Source organism: Mus caroli, unplaced genomic scaffold (genome assembly GCF_978045245.1).
Source record: "Mus caroli unplaced genomic scaffold, Mus_caroli_1 scaffold_18, whole genome shotgun sequence".
Lineage (NCBI taxonomy): Eukaryota > Metazoa > Chordata > Mammalia > Rodentia > Muridae > Mus > Mus caroli.
In genome coordinates this window covers 7,448,082-7,463,681 of record NW_028227273.1, presented here as the reverse complement: position 1 = coordinate 7,463,681, position 15,600 = coordinate 7,448,082, and the positions used below count along the sequence as shown (strand labels likewise).

The 15,600-nt window shown below is 53.4% G+C and overlaps 1 protein-coding gene across 4 annotated transcripts in view; it reads left to right on the top strand.

The window, feature by feature from the left end:
- Positions 1–15,600, top strand: part of Ttc7a (tetratricopeptide repeat domain 7A) — a 102,014-nt gene that overhangs the window by 38,861 nt on the left and 47,553 nt on the right. For all 4 annotated transcript variants that reach the window (XM_021186046.3, XM_021186047.3, XM_085833194.1 and 1 more), the window contains 6 exons: positions 1,517–1,595; positions 2,559–2,716; positions 3,244–3,307; positions 10,308–10,445; positions 10,974–11,057; positions 15,240–15,344. In XM_021186046.3, the coding sequence (XP_021041705.1) occupies positions 1,517–1,595; positions 2,559–2,716; positions 3,244–3,307; positions 10,308–10,445; positions 10,974–11,057; positions 15,240–15,344 (628 nt within the window). The remainder of the gene's footprint in view (positions 1–1,516; positions 1,596–2,558; positions 2,717–3,243; positions 3,308–10,307; positions 10,446–10,973; positions 11,058–15,239; positions 15,345–15,600) is intronic.

The window sequence follows — 15,600 nt, the reverse complement described above, 5'->3', positions numbered from 1 at the left end:
AAGCCTGTATTTTGCAGATGAGAGCGTGGGCCACAGAGGTAAGCTTGCTTCCCTGATAAGGGACAGGGGTAGGAACATCGTCTTGAGCTATCAGGAGGCTGAGGTCCCCTGCCTGCTCTGTCCTGGCTTCTTCTGCTTATTGGCTGACCTGACTCCAGGCCTCTTTGTCTACATTCTCACGCTTACACACAAAGGTCTGCATTTATAACCTTGGGAGCTTGTGTGGGTTTTTTGTTGTTTGTTTGTTTGTTTGTTTTAAGTTTCCTAGAAGGCAAAAGAACTTACTTGATCTCTCAGTCTTTTGCTATTGTTAGACTCCCAGGCTTCGAAGCCTCTGGGGACTGAGAAGGTAGGGGTGACAGCGGCTTCTGGGTAACCAGCTACAGGTTGGTCCCTGCAGCTTCTGCTTTCCCTTGTCCTCGGTCAACTCCTGATGAGCACACAACTGCTTCATAGGAGCTGCGGTGGCCCAGGGCTTCAGGAACACACGAGACAGTGCTTGGCCTCAGGAAGCCACAGCCTGCGTCTTACCAGCCGTGGAAAGTGACCTTGTGGGTCAGTGTGTGCTTCAGCAGGGGAACTAAGATGTATACAGTGCTGTGTGAATAGAGAGTGGGTCATGGAACAAGGAATGAAGCTGGAACTGTTATTTTCAAGGATGGCAGGGGAAAGGCTGAGGGCACTGGGTTCATGAGAACTACGGTTATCCAGCAAAACCTTGCTTGTGTGGTGGGGAGCTGAGAAATGGGAGAGGAGGCGAGCCAGACAGTTCCAGAAGGTCAGGCTGAGAACTTCCACTGGATCCTTCCACCAAAGGACCCGACCTCAGGTGGATTTCCTGAGGTCCAGGGGGGATCCCCAAGGATCATGAGACCCCCCTTTCAAACTGCAGGGCACAACCTATTTGGGTTACACAATGGACCAGGTATGCTACAGCCAGCATTTTTAAGAGGCAGAGTTAGGCAGAGGAATGGGTTGGAGCGTGTCAGAGTTGACTCCATGCAGATATTGGGTCAACAACCCAGTTTTCTATAAGGAAAGCATACTCAAATATTGAGCTGTGCTGTGAGGTGTATTTCTCAGTGTGGGTCATACTGTAACACCCTGAGGGAGTAGGCCTGGTTGGTGTGGTCATCAAGGTGAGGCAGGCCCTGGTGGTAGGGACCAATGAGGCTGGATTTCCAACATGGACCTGTTACACCATGAGTACAATGAAGAAGCCATAAAGTTCAACACAGCCCAAGGCACTTGGACCAAGGTGACATCTTGTTTGTAGTACTGGTGTCTTGGTGCCTAGTTGGGTATAAATCAGAAGCCCGAGTTGCTGGGGGTTCCTCCCTCGGCTTATCCGTCCTAGACCTCGAGGGTCCTGAAGTTACAACTCTGGCTTTCATCCCACTGACTGAGGTGTTCAAAAATGACTCAGACAGCCAGGCAGCCTGTTAGTGCTGGACTCTGAGGGGATCTGTGGAGCTCAGCTAGCAACGGTCCCACTTTCTGTTGTCCTCTCCCCCAGGAATATTGTGAAAGGCATGAGGGAGCTCCGGGAGATTCTGAGGACTGTGGAGACCAAAGCGACACAGAACTTCAAAGTGGTAATGTGGCTGTTGGCTGCAGCTGGTTTATGCAGAGGTCAATTTGGGTGGGAGGCAACACGAGCCCTAGTGGGAGGTCCCTGACCTCACATGCATGCCTGTGCCCTCCCTCTTCTGCCCTCAGCAGACATTGTTAATTGATCCCAGAGTACTTCCCACCAAGCCTGGGAGGCATTCTCTTCATCTCTCTTTCATCAGGGCACTGAAGATGAGGTCATGAATTGCTAGCATGAGGTCAGAATTGAAGTCTACCACCATCCCTTGCATGAGCAAAACTGTCCTTAAGAGCTGTGATATTGCTCACTTTTATGTTTTGTTTTAATTTCTTTAATGTATGAGTGCACCATCTGCATGTACACCTGCTTGCCAGCAGAGGGCATCAGGACTCATTATAGATGGTTGTGAGCCACCTTGTGGTTGCTGGGAATCAGGACCTCTTGTCTGGAAGAGCAGCCAGTGCTCTCAACCTCTGAGCCATCTCTCCAGCCCTTCTTTATGGTCTTAATGACTGGCATCGACTCTTCCTTTTGTGTCCCAGCTTAGGTCTGTGTTCTTAGACTTTTTGATCCTCCAGGATCAGGGCCATGGCTGCTTTTTATTATTCTCATAGGAATTTTGGGTCAACTGTCAGTCTCTAGATAGCATCTGGTAGGCAGCCTCCTACCTTCCCCCACCTTCTAGAAGGGACTGCAGAGTCCTCAGTGGGTAGAGCCAGTCAGAGGAGAGGAGAGGAGAGAAGAGGAAAAGTGGAGTGGAGGGAGCAAGGCCATACTGGGAGACGTGGGGGCTTCCTGCTGCAGGGCCTGAGCAGCGAGGGACTTAGGATTGAAGTTGTGGGGCCCTCCAGAGGCCCAGCACAGCGTGCAGTGGGTGGATTTGCCAGTTGGGAAACAGAGGGCCAAGCAGGCAGGCAGGCAAGCTGAAGAAGTCTGAGCCCAGCCTGCATCTCTCCCTCTCTTCCAGGTGGCCGCCAAGCACCTGGCAGGGGTCCTGCTGCACTCCCTGAGCGAGGACTGTTACTGGAGCCCCCTGTCCCACCCCTTGCCTGAGTTCATGAACAAGGAGGAGAACTCTTTCGTCAATCAGACTCTTCGGAAACCTCACCTCTACGAAGGGGACAAGTGAGTCCCACCTGCCCTGTTGTGGCCCACCGGTCTCACCATGCATCCAGGCTCTGTTCCCGGCCGGTGGCCCGTCATTGTACCCTGCTTTCCCAGCCCCCACCCTGTACAGGACCAGGCAGACATTTGAGAGACTAAGGAAGATGGTCTCTGGTGGGGTTGGGGGGGGGGATCTTCATGGCTTCCCGAAGCCACACATTTGGAGGTTCCTGACACACCCCTTTGATGTGCCAGTTGAAGGCGACATCTGTAGTCACCAGCAGGGCCTCTTGCTTTCTCCCCATGCCACAGGCTGGGGATGGATATGGATAGATGAGCCATTTCTTCTGCTAGGTAGCAGCAGCCTTTCAGGTTCAGAGCCCTGGGGCTTGTTAGGAGCTGCGCCTGGTATTTGGTGCCTGTGAATTATGCAGGAGAGGGTCACCTTACCAGGCTGATGTTGACTCGGGACATGAGGACCGCTTGGGGGCCAGAGGTGCCGTTGATGCGGGCTGGGCTGAAGCCAGGGATGCTGTTGTGTTTTCCAGCCTCTACTGCCCCAAAGACAACATAGAGGAGGCCCTCTTGCTGCTGCTCATCAGTGAGTCCATGGTAAGCCCCAGGCACCACTGACCTCAGTGGGTTGAGGTTATGGAGCGTGCTGGAATAGGCAGAGGCTATGCATGGCTTAGTCAAGCTCTGCCTCCCAGGGATGCCCGGAAGGTATGAACTTCTTGCTTCTTATACACACAAACACACACACACACACACACACACATGAGCTTCTTGCTTCCTATACACACACACGCACATGCACACACACACACTGCAAGTCTGGCTTATTAGTCTTGGATTTGGCCACACTAGCTCTGCTGGGCTATGCTGAGAGACGTAGCATCTGTCACCAGGTGGGTAGGGACTGAGTGTGTGTGAACCCCTCTTCTGGGATTACAAAAACTAGTTGGTTATCACAAGTCAGCAGTCTGCACTGAGCAGCCATGAGGTGCTGTAATGTCGTAAGAGAACAGAGAGGGAGCTGAAGGAGTGTGCATTTGGAGGCACGACCCCTGGATCCGGGCTCCAGCATTGCACACGTTAGCTGAGGGCCAAGGGCAAATCCTTCAGACTCTGAGAGCCTCAGTGTCCTCTTCATAAGATGGTAACAACTCACGGGTAAGTGTGGATAGAATTTACAGTCTCGCAAGAGTTACGGTTGATCTGCTTTGCACCTGGCCCTGTCCTAGAAGCCAGAGATGGAGCAGTAAGCAAAATGGAGACAAGCCCCTGCCCTCATGGCGTTCGCATCTTCATAAAGGGTGGCGGTAATAAAGTAGTGAATGATTCTAGTATCCAGGCTCTCTCACGTCTCCCGAGCCCTGGGAAGATACTTGTCTGAGTGTGTGTGTGCCTGAGTGCATGCCATGGGGACCACAGTGCTCAGCAGCGTTTGCAGAGTGCTTTGGAGGCTCCTGGAAAGAGAGCATGGCGTGGGTGGGTAGCCCTGGAGGTGTGAGATGAAGGATGGACCTCAGGCTCCAAGGGACGCTCAAGAAGAGGGAGCCCAGATGATGGAAGCCCGGAGTAAGGAGGTGTGTCCGCACGGCTGGGTCCAAGTCCTTCAGTGCTGAAGCTGGCTGGTGTTGCTAGCTGGGACTGCCAGCCTGAGAAACAGGTGCCTTAGATGATCCGTAAGGGAAGCAGAGGTTGAGAACGCGAGATGCCCTGAACTGGGCTATTATTCATGGTCACCAGTGTTTCTTTGGCTGTGAGTATGGATGAGGCCAGGGCTTGTCCAGCAGACATTTGGAAATGAGGGACTGGACAGTAGAAACTTTAGAGTCCCATCTATAGAAGCCCCCCTCCCTTCCCTGCACACCGGCCTCTGGGACTCAGAGACCCACCCGGCCTTCCTTAAACTCCCCTTCCCTCCACCGATGTTCTTTTCATTTCGCTCTGTTTTGAGACAGGGTCTTGCTATGTAGCTTTGGCTGGCTTGGAACTTACTATGTAGACCAGGTGGGCCTTGAACTCACGGGAGATCCACCTGCCTGTGCCTCCTGCGTGCTGGGATTGAAAGCATGCACCACCATGCCTACCACTTTCTTTTTTATTAATGTGTTTATTATGTCTGAGTCTTGTGTATGTGAGCTTGTACACCTCAGTGTGTGATTTCAGAGCTCAGAGGACAACTTGTGGAAGCCAGGTCTCTCAGTACATGAGTCCTAGGGACATGATTCAGTCACCCCCTTCACCCACTGAGCCATCCTGCAGACTCCTGCAGTTGGATGGTTAATTGGCTAGAAAGTGGACTGTGGGGTGTGTCAGGTCTTGCAGCGTGGCCTCTGCGCCTGAGGGATTTTCCTCACCTTCTTGCTGAGGACTAGTTTTGGCTATAGAGGACAGGCTCGTGGAGAGACCTCTAGAGCAGCAGCTGGCAGCCTTGGCTGTGCCTTTGCAGCATCTCTCAGACTGATGGCGGTAAAAGCCACTCCTGCCATGCAGCCTCGGCCACTGTCCCCACTGCTCCTCACTCCCAGGACATCCAGAGCCCCATCCGGCAGAGGGTATTTATGGGGTTTTGGTTTTTAGTGTTGTAGCCCCACTTTTATGGTTGGGAACTCAGAGAGTGGTTGTCTAGGATCTACATTGCTTGTCTGGTGCCGGCATAGGGCTTTCGTTCTGTGTGAAAAGATGAGGGAACATGTCTTCAAAGAGATAAGTAGAAATCACCAGTGTTTTCCCAGTAACATAGGGATTTGATTTATGACTGTTTGAAGATTTGTGTTTTGGACCCTGATCTGTGTCTTTAGGGCACCAGTTACCCACCAGCCACTATCTGTGCTCGCACGTATCTAATTTGCCCACCCACCTGTCCATCCACTCACCCACACGGGCTCAATATTAACCGTCACTTAATCTTTTTGAGCAGCTGTACTGTGCTGGACCATGCTCAGCACCATGGGTCAGATGAAGAAACGTTAACGTCCTTATCCCCAGTGTGCTCCCACCTCAAGCAGTGAGGGTTAAAGCCAGCTGAATCCTTGCTACTGTTTTTGTTGAGCTGGGGAAGAATGCTTTGCTGGTGTGGCCTCTCAGAATTGGATGATACAAGGGTGGAGCGTGGAGGCATCTCCGGGGACAGGGACCCTACACCTTATCAAACCAGCTCTGTGTTATACCAGTATCAGGTGCCCGGCTGTGCAGATCCTGTATGTGTCGTTCAGAACTAAGCAAGAGTCTTCTCTCCCTGAACCTGTGTCTCATCTGCAAGATGGAGTTAATAAAACCTCCGTGGAAGAAGTTTGGGTGGTGTCTTAGGGTTTTACTGCTGTGAATAGACACCTGACTTACAGGGTCAGAGGTTCAATCCATTATCATCCAGGCAGGCATGGTGCAGGAGGAGACGAGAGTTCTACATCTTCATCAGGAGGCTGATAGAGGAAGGCTGACTTCCAGGCAGTTAGGATGAGGGTCTTAAAGCCCATGGCCACAGTGACACACCTACTCCAACAAGGCCACACCTTCTAATAGTGCCACTTCCTGGGCCAAGTATATTCAAACCAGGTGGATAAGAAAATGAACATAGCTACCCCTTTGGGTTGTTCAAAGTGTGTTTTCGTGCTGGGGAGGGAGAGGAACCTTGATTCTGACTTAGTTACTTTTGAATACATGTAGGTTTTCATCTAGTTGGACATTGGGTGCATTTGTGCGTTGTTTTAAAGAAAGGGGCTTCCCAGGCAAGGTTCCATGTGGGGCTGAGCAGATGACACACGGTGTCCCAGCTTTTGGCTCCTGGTTTGCTCAAAGGCGGTCGAGGGAGGACTTGCTCTGCAAGAAGGCTGCCGGCTCGGAGCCCGTGGTTCAGTACCCGTGACAGGAAGACTGTGACATCTGCCGCAGGAACTGTGTCGCTGGGTAGATGAAACCTGTCACAGAGCCCGCTAGAGCTCTTGGCTCTGTGGACCAGCAGCGTAGAAGCTGGTGGTAATTATGTCTGCCAGTGGGGGACACCAAACAGGAATAGGACAACAGGACGTGTCCTCCGGGGGTGGGGGCGGGGCGGGGAGACGCTTCTTTCCGGGGTGACTGTTGGGATGCCAGCAGCAGGTCCTGAGGTTCAGTTGCCTGATGTCTCCGAGGGGGCTTTGGGCATCTGGCTTTGGAACCGTTCTTTGCAAGGAGACAGCACTCTATTGGGGAGACCCTCCCTGCATTTTGCTTTGGTTCCCTCTTCAGCAAAACCAGCCCAAGGCCTCCAATACAGTCGGTAAAGCCTGCTATAAACACTTTCTGAGAGGGACCTAGAGTCAGGAAAGCAGCCGGGGTGGAATTAGAACGTCTGTGCTTCAGCTGGCTCTCGGCCCTCGGAGTGATTGGTCAGTTCACTCAGTCACCCTCCTCAGCCTTCCTTGGTTGTCTAAAAGGTGGGATGAGAGTAGGCAAGAGGGCTGTGGGAATAATCAGGGGCCACTTAGGAAGTCTTTGATTCCCCTCCCCTGGCCCCTGCTTAGATAGGAACCCTGTCTGGGTCCAGGATTAAGAGGAGGACAGGGCTGAGCAGAGGTGAAGGTCAGAGCCCCCTGAGCCACAAGCAGTAGAAATTGGGAACTTCCAGGATAATCATTCACGTAGTGTTCAGGAAAGTACCCGGGCCTGGTGTGGCATTTCAATGTTCGTCTTTAGGCCCTCGGGCCTCCTCTAGGAAGGTTGTGTTTGTCGCACTGCTGTCTGGGTTCATGAGCCAGATGAATTGATAGGAATGAGAGCTCCCTGTCTGAGGGGGTCACTCGAGGCTTACACCTCAACAAGAGTTGTGCCTGCCTGAGGAAATGAGCTTCCCTGGATTTTTGTCTCAGGGCAACAACGAGCAGTGGTGGGTCCTGAGGACTATAGAGCCATAGATGATGGGTGTGGGGCTGGTCTCCTGGCAACTGAAAGCTCTAGTCTGGGGGAGGTTATCCTGGGAAAACCACCAGAGAGACAGGGGTAAGGAACAGGAACACCTCTGGGGTCCTGCCTAAGGACCATTGCTTGACTTAATAAGGACAGAGCATCCTACAGCGGGAGCCAAAGGCTGGGTGCAGCAGATACGGCAGTGCAAAGTAGACAGGGTGGGCAGGAAAAACCCAGGGAGAATAGTCACTGTTACCCCACGAACAGCACAGAGGACGGTGGGAGGGAAGACAGCACAGTAGCTGTGTATTTACACTAACAGGTATGTTCAGCTTACTCACTGCCTTGGGTCTGGAACTCTTCACTGGATCTGAAGTCTTCCCAATGAAACCGGGACTCAGGCTGTGTATGTAGCCAGGAAAGAGAAAGAGCGGGTTGGGTCTACCTCTGGACAGGCTACTTATGAAGCCTGTGTGACCTAGGGTCAGTGAGCCCAAAGAGGAGGGATGGGGAAGCTGGAGAGGGACTGCAAGCCTAGTGGTGGCACCCCCTGCCTCTGAGGCCTGCCCTGGCTCAAGTCACATGTGAATTCATGCTCCTTTGTGGCTCTCAGGCCAAGTACCCAGACTTCCCTTTTCTCTGCTCCAGGTTCCCCACCCAACTCCGTTACCATGGTTACATACCCAGGCACTGCCTAGCAACCAGCATACCAGGTTTTGTAATCCTGTTCCTAAAGCCGTGGTAGCAGCTGGGCAGACCTCTGTTTCAGGCTGTTCTGTGGTAACCATGTCCCCTCCTGCACAAAAGCTCTAAGGACCCCCTAAGAGCATGCTGTCACTGCTGTCAGCCTGTCGAGGGGCGGGGCATCAGGAGGACTTGCCCAGTTTCATCTGCCCATCACACCCAATTCTGGAAATCTACCCCCCATGCACATACTAGACCCACCCAGAGGCCTGCCCTCTTAGGGTAGGTTCTGCAGTAGACAAAGAAGGAGTTTCTATGCGAGCCCAGAGTAATCTTCCTGGGACATTGCTTGCTCCACAGAGGTGGATTTATAAAGTTCTGTGTTTAGCAACTCAACCTAGAAATGGCATGCCCTGTCACACAGAGTGATGAGCCGGCTGGGGCTGCGAAACCCTAGTGTATGAGTCCCAGGGAGGCAGAGAGGTGGGTCGGCTCTAGGAAAGCCGCTGCCCTTCTGAGCTGGGAGATGCTGGTGGGCTGACACAGAGACCTGTACGGTGACCAAGGTGACCTGCCTTGAAGACAGGAAACAGTAGTGAGTGCTTTGTGGCTGGAGAGACATCAGGCAGGGAGGAGCAGACAGAGAAGGGAGTTTAAATGCCATTCCGAGGACAGCGGTGACAGCATACTCCGCAATATGCTCCAAACATGACTTCTGTGCACGGTGGATTCCCCACCCTTGAAAGTGCCCAGTGAGGCTCCCTCTGCCTCAGAGATGCCATCCTTACAGATCCTGGCTTATCCCTTCCTCCAGCTAGAGTCCAGCATGCATGTGCAGATGCATCCCTCCTGGATCTGTTCTTATCCCCATCCCCTCCTCCCCTCCTCCCCTCCCCAGGGCTGCCTGGAGGAGCCCATCACCCACGGTCCCCACTGGGTGCCTGGAGCTAAAGAGCTGCTGGAGGTGGAGGAGTGGGGAGGAACATTGCCAAGGACGAAGCACAGGTTGTGTTCCCACGTGGCTGTGTGGGTGGGTTTCACCGGGAGGGAGAGGATTTCTTGGCACTTTCCCTTCCTTAACTGTTTGCAGTTCCTGGCTAGGATTAACAGGCTGGCTCTAGCAGAGATCTCTCTGAGGATTTCCTACCAATCCTGGCTCCTCCTCCCAGGCCATCCTCTCCCTGGCCATCTGTGTTTTCTTGAGGAGGAGGAGGGATACAGACCACCAAGGAGCTTCAGCCCCTTGCCTACAGGAGGGCGCGCGGCTCCTTGCGGAGACAAACAGTGAGAGTGACTGGTGGGCCGGATGGGGCCTTGGATCTGGTGGGATGCTCAGGTTTTAGGGTCTATCTGGCAGGCCAGTGCTTGGTTGACATGACAGCCACTGGGAACCAAAGTAGACTCCGACAGGGAAGGCGAAGCTAGATAAAGAAAGACCGCTTTGACTGAAGGAGAAGATGCTGGGAGGTACCAGCAGGTGTGTGGGGCCAGATCTCAGCTTTGCCAAACACAGCCATAGGAACGTATGAGAGTCCCTTCAGACCCCAGATGTCCCTGCCCTGTTGCTGCTCAGGGGGCTCCACAGCTGTGGTGAGTGGTTATACCTTAAATCCCGGAAGAAGGAGTGAGCACGAAAGAGAGAGGGCCTGATGCTAACACGTGTGTTGCTAACTAAGCGGGATTCAGGATGCCAACGGCTGACAGATACACTCACACGAAAAGCAACATGGCCACGGCATTGCCCTCTCGGCCTCTCTCTAGGTTTGGAACTCACAGAGTTCCAAAATGAACACTAAGGACCTTAAGCTTTGGGATGACCCCCTCCCCCACCTGGACCAAGGATTTTTGTCTTCGGAGAGAGCTTTTCGGGGACAGGGGAGGCCATTTCCGAGGGTGTGGTCAGCTTCTGGGCCTGTGGCAGCAGTGAAATGTGACAGTGAGTGAGTGGGGTTAGCAGGTTGGGCCCCTGTGAGGGCCATCGGATTTTTTTTTTTTAACCCTCACCGTGTTTCGCCAAACTCCATTTCACCTGCAGGCAACTCGGGACGTGGTACTGAGTCGGGCACCAGAGCAGGCTGAGGACCGGAAAGTGAGCCTGCAGAATGCTTCAGCCATTTACGACCTCCTGAGCATCACGCTGGGCCGGCGAGGCCAGTATGTCATGCTGTCAGAGGTAGGGTCAATCACTCAGCCTACCTCACTTCCTGGGAGAATCATATGAGGTGACCGTTGGTCTTTCCCCACTTGCCCTTTTCTCTCAGACTGGCCTGCCTCTCACTAGCCCTGTGACCTCCACATCAGCCACCCTGGCCTCATTCATGGTTCACGTTCTGCGCAGTGGGGGTCATTAGAGACCTTACCTTATGAAGTTGATACGTGTAAAAAAGCAGAGAGCCCTACCGTGCCCCGTGATAATAAACACTAGTTATTTTTATTTCATAAGCCTTATTTCATTTGCACATCAAAAATGGCTGTCTGAAGCCATCCGTGTAGTATGGAGGTGGGAACCTAGGACTACAGAGGGTGAGACAACCGTTGTGCCTCATCACAGTGCCTGTGTGCAGGGACTGGATTGTCCCTGTATTCCCAGGCTGCCCTGCGGCCCCCTGAAGGCAGCGACTCGGGTCATGGTTACCCTGTGAGGGACGAGGCAAGCAGGTGGCTGGTGGGGCGGTGCTGACTGCGTGTTCCTCCTCCCCAGTGCCTAGAGCGAGCCATGAAGTGTGCTTTTGGAGAATTTCACCTTTGGTACCAAGTGGCCCTCTCCATGGTGGCTTGTGGGAAGGTAAGGCTGGGGCTGTGGGGGCGGGGGTTCGACGCCTGCTCCGATCTCTCCTGGATGTGGTTTCTCAGAGTCTGGTGCTGGAGCCGTTGGTGACCCAGTATTGGGATGACTCTCTGAGGTGGATGGGGAAGGCTCTGTGTTCACGTGCTAGCGACGGTGAGCGTGCCCATGCGCAGGTGTGGGCGTGGATGTTTCTCTCTTCCTGTGGTCCACCACAGGGTGTTTGCCGTTGGGAGTTGGGAGCGTGCCTAGGAGGGTAGATGATGAGGAGGAGGAGGTAGCAAGAGGTGCCTGGGTGGAGGCAGCAGAAGAGCCCAGCTCTGCCCATTGCCAGGGTAGGCAGGCATTCGCCCTCCATCTGCCCAGCACCTGCTCCAGCATTCCTGATTTTTGCTCAGATCAGAACGCTGCTTATGTAAGCCTCTATTTTAAGCAGAGACATGAAAGGAGAGGCTTTCCGGAGCTGGGGGGCTGAGGGAAATGTGTCTGAGGATGCTATGAATGCAGGAAACAAGGTGGTCTGAGCTCACAGACTGTTTCAAGAGCTGTAAATACCCAGAGCCCTTTTGTGGGGCTGAGGGAATTCCCTCGCCCCCTGCCCATCTGCGCTACATTCCATTTCTAGCCCCACAGCCTCTCCGAGGAGGCCTTCCCAGTGTGCCAGCACCGCCTCCGCGGATGGGGGCTGCCGCCAGCCCTGGGTCTCTTCAGTGAGACAGGCCAGGGCCTGGCAGGGAGGAGGTTCAGGCGCTGCAGGCTTGACAGACTGTCTGCAGAGCACAGCCAAAGTCAGCGGGGAGGCTCCTCTCCTCGGGCATCCTCTGCTGGGTATCGCTCTTCCCAGCCCTTCTCCATCACAGGGCCCACCTCCCAGAGCATCTCAAAGTCACAGCACAACCCACCATGGCTCTGCTCAGCAGGGAGTTGTCAGAACTCCGGGAGAAATCCGAATACAGACAGGACTGGCCCTGCAGGATTAGGGGGGACACTCCCTAGGAGCAAGCAGCATGAGATGAATGAAAAGGTAGAGGACAGCGGGCACTCCAGGCAGAGGGCAGTGTGGGCCGAGTGGGAGGGGCCAAACGACCTTAGCACAAACAGAGCTGTGTAGGACTTGAAGGAACCAGCCTGTCTAGGAAGTAACAGAAGGCTGGGGGGTGCGGCGGGACCTGATGCAGTTCCTGCATACACAGCAGCATGGGGCAGCTTCTTCCTGCTTTCCCCCAAACAGGAAACACCTTTAGCCTTAGCATAGCAGAGATGAGGAACAACCTAGAGTCCTGCAGTGCTCCTGGGGTGGTGGATTTTTTTTAAGCTACCCCCCTTTAAAAACAAACAAACAAACAAACAAACAAAACAAAAGAACAAAAAACTATCCGTGAAAGTTAGCTTCAATTTTGAGAGAGTTCCTGGAGGCCCCAGCCTCGGGAAAAGGAACCACAAATGTGGGATCTTTCTCCTCCTAATAGGGAAGCTGGACCCAAAGTGGTCCAGACTCCAGCCTCTGGGAAGCCATCACCTACTCTGGCTCATCCATGATCCGGCAAGGTGGGCGTGGGGAGTTGGAGTGGTTAGCAGTTCCTCGTATCTGAGGCTACACGGGCTGCAGACATTGATCTTCTCCCACCCATGCACACAGTGCACGGGAGACTGTTGTAGAAGGCGTCCTCCAATCCCACCCCCCCTGAGAATCCTGCATGCCAAATCCATTTGCCTGACTATCCTGGCAGACCTCAAAGGAGTGGCTGGCCAGAGCCTGCCTTTGCTGAGCCCAAGGTAGGAACCCAGGCTCCGTACCTTCCAGAAGGTACGGCTGGGCAGATATAAATATGCCTCATGCTTCACCCCATAGGAATAACGGATGAGTTCTGTGGCATGATTTAGGTCGCTCCCTCTCTTGGTCTCCATGCGGCAGTTTCATTGGCTGCGTTGCTAGGTAACCAGCATGTGGGGTGGGGGGGAGAAAAGAAGCCTGCTGCTCCTACTGCTGGGTCCTCAGATGGCTCCTTAAATAGCAGTGTTTTTCAGTCTGCATGGGGGTGGGGTGGGAAGGGATGGGGTGGAGTGGGAAGCAGTGGGTGGACTGTGGAGGGTCAGGACTAGAGAATCCTGTTTCCAGGATGCAGAGGTCAGGAGCTGAGGAGAAGCCTGAGGCTCGCTGGGGTGTGTAGATTTAAGGACAGTGGCGAGGAACTTAGTGTGTCACTCCCGGGAGAGCATCTCTGAGGGGGTGGACCCTGGCAGCTACCAGTCTTCCCTAATGTAGTCCACACTGAGAACTCCTGTTGTGCCTGTTGTTTTCTGGTCCTGGCTTTAAACTTGTCCTATCTTAGAAAGATGGGGGATTTTGACATTTGTTTTCTTCCCTGACCCTGCTCTTTCTGTGATCTCCTGGAGGGCTTGTCTGTCTCTCTGGTCAGATTCCATCACCACAGCCCAGTCCTGAACCCAGGGTAGGCCCCGGATGAACATGCCTTCAGTTAGTGGCACTAGAAGCTTATTTGCCTCAATCGATTTGGAGCTCAGGGACAGGGTGCCAGCCCTGGCCACCTCAAGGCAGATGACATACCAGGAGTAGAAACGAGTAGGAGGAATTGTACAGCAAGACAGGAAGCCAGATGGGGAGGAACTTGGAAGTGTTCGTTTGATACCAGTCCCTTGCAGGAACTATGAGAACAATGTCCAGTTCTTTTAGGGCACACACAGTGACCATTACGCATGCCCCAGTAGACCCCCGTCTCTTTGTGGTTCTCCAGCTTGGGGCTAACCACTCTGAGAAGGAAGCCTCCAGCACGCGCATTCTTGGAGAACACACTCAGAATGGATGCAAACCGTAGCTCAGTCAGAGCCCCAGGAAATCTGCGACACCAGCTGGAAGAAAGTTCTTCCATAGATGGTGGGGAACCTAGAGGTAACCCGGGGGCGGTGGAAACACACATTCCAGTCATCCTACTGCAGGCAGATGAGCCTGCCAGAACCCTCCTTTCCTTAGTGGCACTCCCAGAGTTCCTAGGGGGAAAAGAGGGCTGTGTTAAAGGAGCTTAGCCCACAGTAGAACCCAAAATGTGATGATTGCTGTAGTCACACACATAGACCTGAGGGTCACATGTGGTGATTGCTGTAGTCACACACATAGACCTGAGGGTCACAGGTGACTAGGAGTTTACATGCCAGGAGAGTTACTGTTCTCTCTTTCAGAATGTGTTAGATACAGGAAGCATAAGGTTCCGGGTACCAGACCACGAAACTCGACACACACACACACTCCCTCATAGGGTAGTGTTTAAGAGTTAGGCCCAGGTTGTGTTTGCACCTTGGTCACTTACAGGCTTTGCGCCAGCGGCTTGGCTTCTTGGCTCTCTTCTCAGTTGTAGTGCTGCCGGTCTGGTAGGGATGGTGTGAAGATCCAGCACTCTCATGGAGAGGTTAGCGAACTCTCTGTAAAGGGGTAGTCAGTTTGAACTGACTGTTAATAGCCAGTCCGTCTCGTCCGTTCCACTCCATGTGGTGTGGTGTCATGCGGCACACAGAGTTTGTACTAACAGGCATGAGTGAGTGCCAACTTGACGTTATTACAAAACCAGGCAGTGGGCTCTTTTGGTAGCCCCTGAGTTAGAAAAATGCCTGGAACATGATAAAATATGGAGTATTTATTATCTGTCATTCCTAATTGGAGCGGTTGACATACCTGTCTGGGCCTGGATACCCTTCCTTTCTAACTCTCCTGGTTGAGTCCTAGAGCCCTGAGGGGCCTCAGCTTCCTGTCTGGAGGTCTCCCTGACCCCCCCACCCCCCCCCCCCACACACACTCTCTCGCCTTCCTTTGTACATCTGTCCATCTGTCCAGTCCTGTTTCCGGCTCTCTTCTCTGAGGACAGGGTTAGAGCCCCTGTCTATTCTCAAACCCCTGTGTTTCTCACGTGAATCCTCTCTGTCTGTTATCATGTTCAGTGTTGTCACATCACCAGAGGGTGAGCTTCGTGGTCTCCATTCTCCAATGGAGGGAAGCAAGGCTCAGAGGACTCGTTTGCAGTGAGCATCACAGGGCCTCCTCCCACTGGGCTCTCTTTCTGGGGTACAGAGCAAGGACTGTTGGGAGAACTACTCCCCGAGGGCATAGGACACCCTAGACGTGGAGACGTAGGTTGACTAGTGATTGTGTTCCCTACTCTTGCCTTGCAGTCAGCCTACGCCGTGTCGCTGCTGCGTGAGTGCATGAAGTTGCAGCCCTCGGACCCCACGGTACCCCTGATGGCTGCCAAGGTCTGCATTGGGTCCCTGCATTGGGTGAGTGCCACGTGAGATGAGGGTATGGCGGGCAGAGCCCAGGTTTGGTGACCTCCTGGGGAGGACTCTAGCAAGTGGGAATGATGTTTGTAGTAGAAGACAGGGTGCCACCTTTGTGTAGGGACAGGAGGCCCCACTAACCTCTGTCTTGACAGCATAGCTAGCCCCAGTTTCCCAACTGGTATCTGACTGTGGTTCAACTTTGAAATGTGATCTTCAGAGAGTCAAACAGATGGGAAGTAGGAGGGATGGGGTG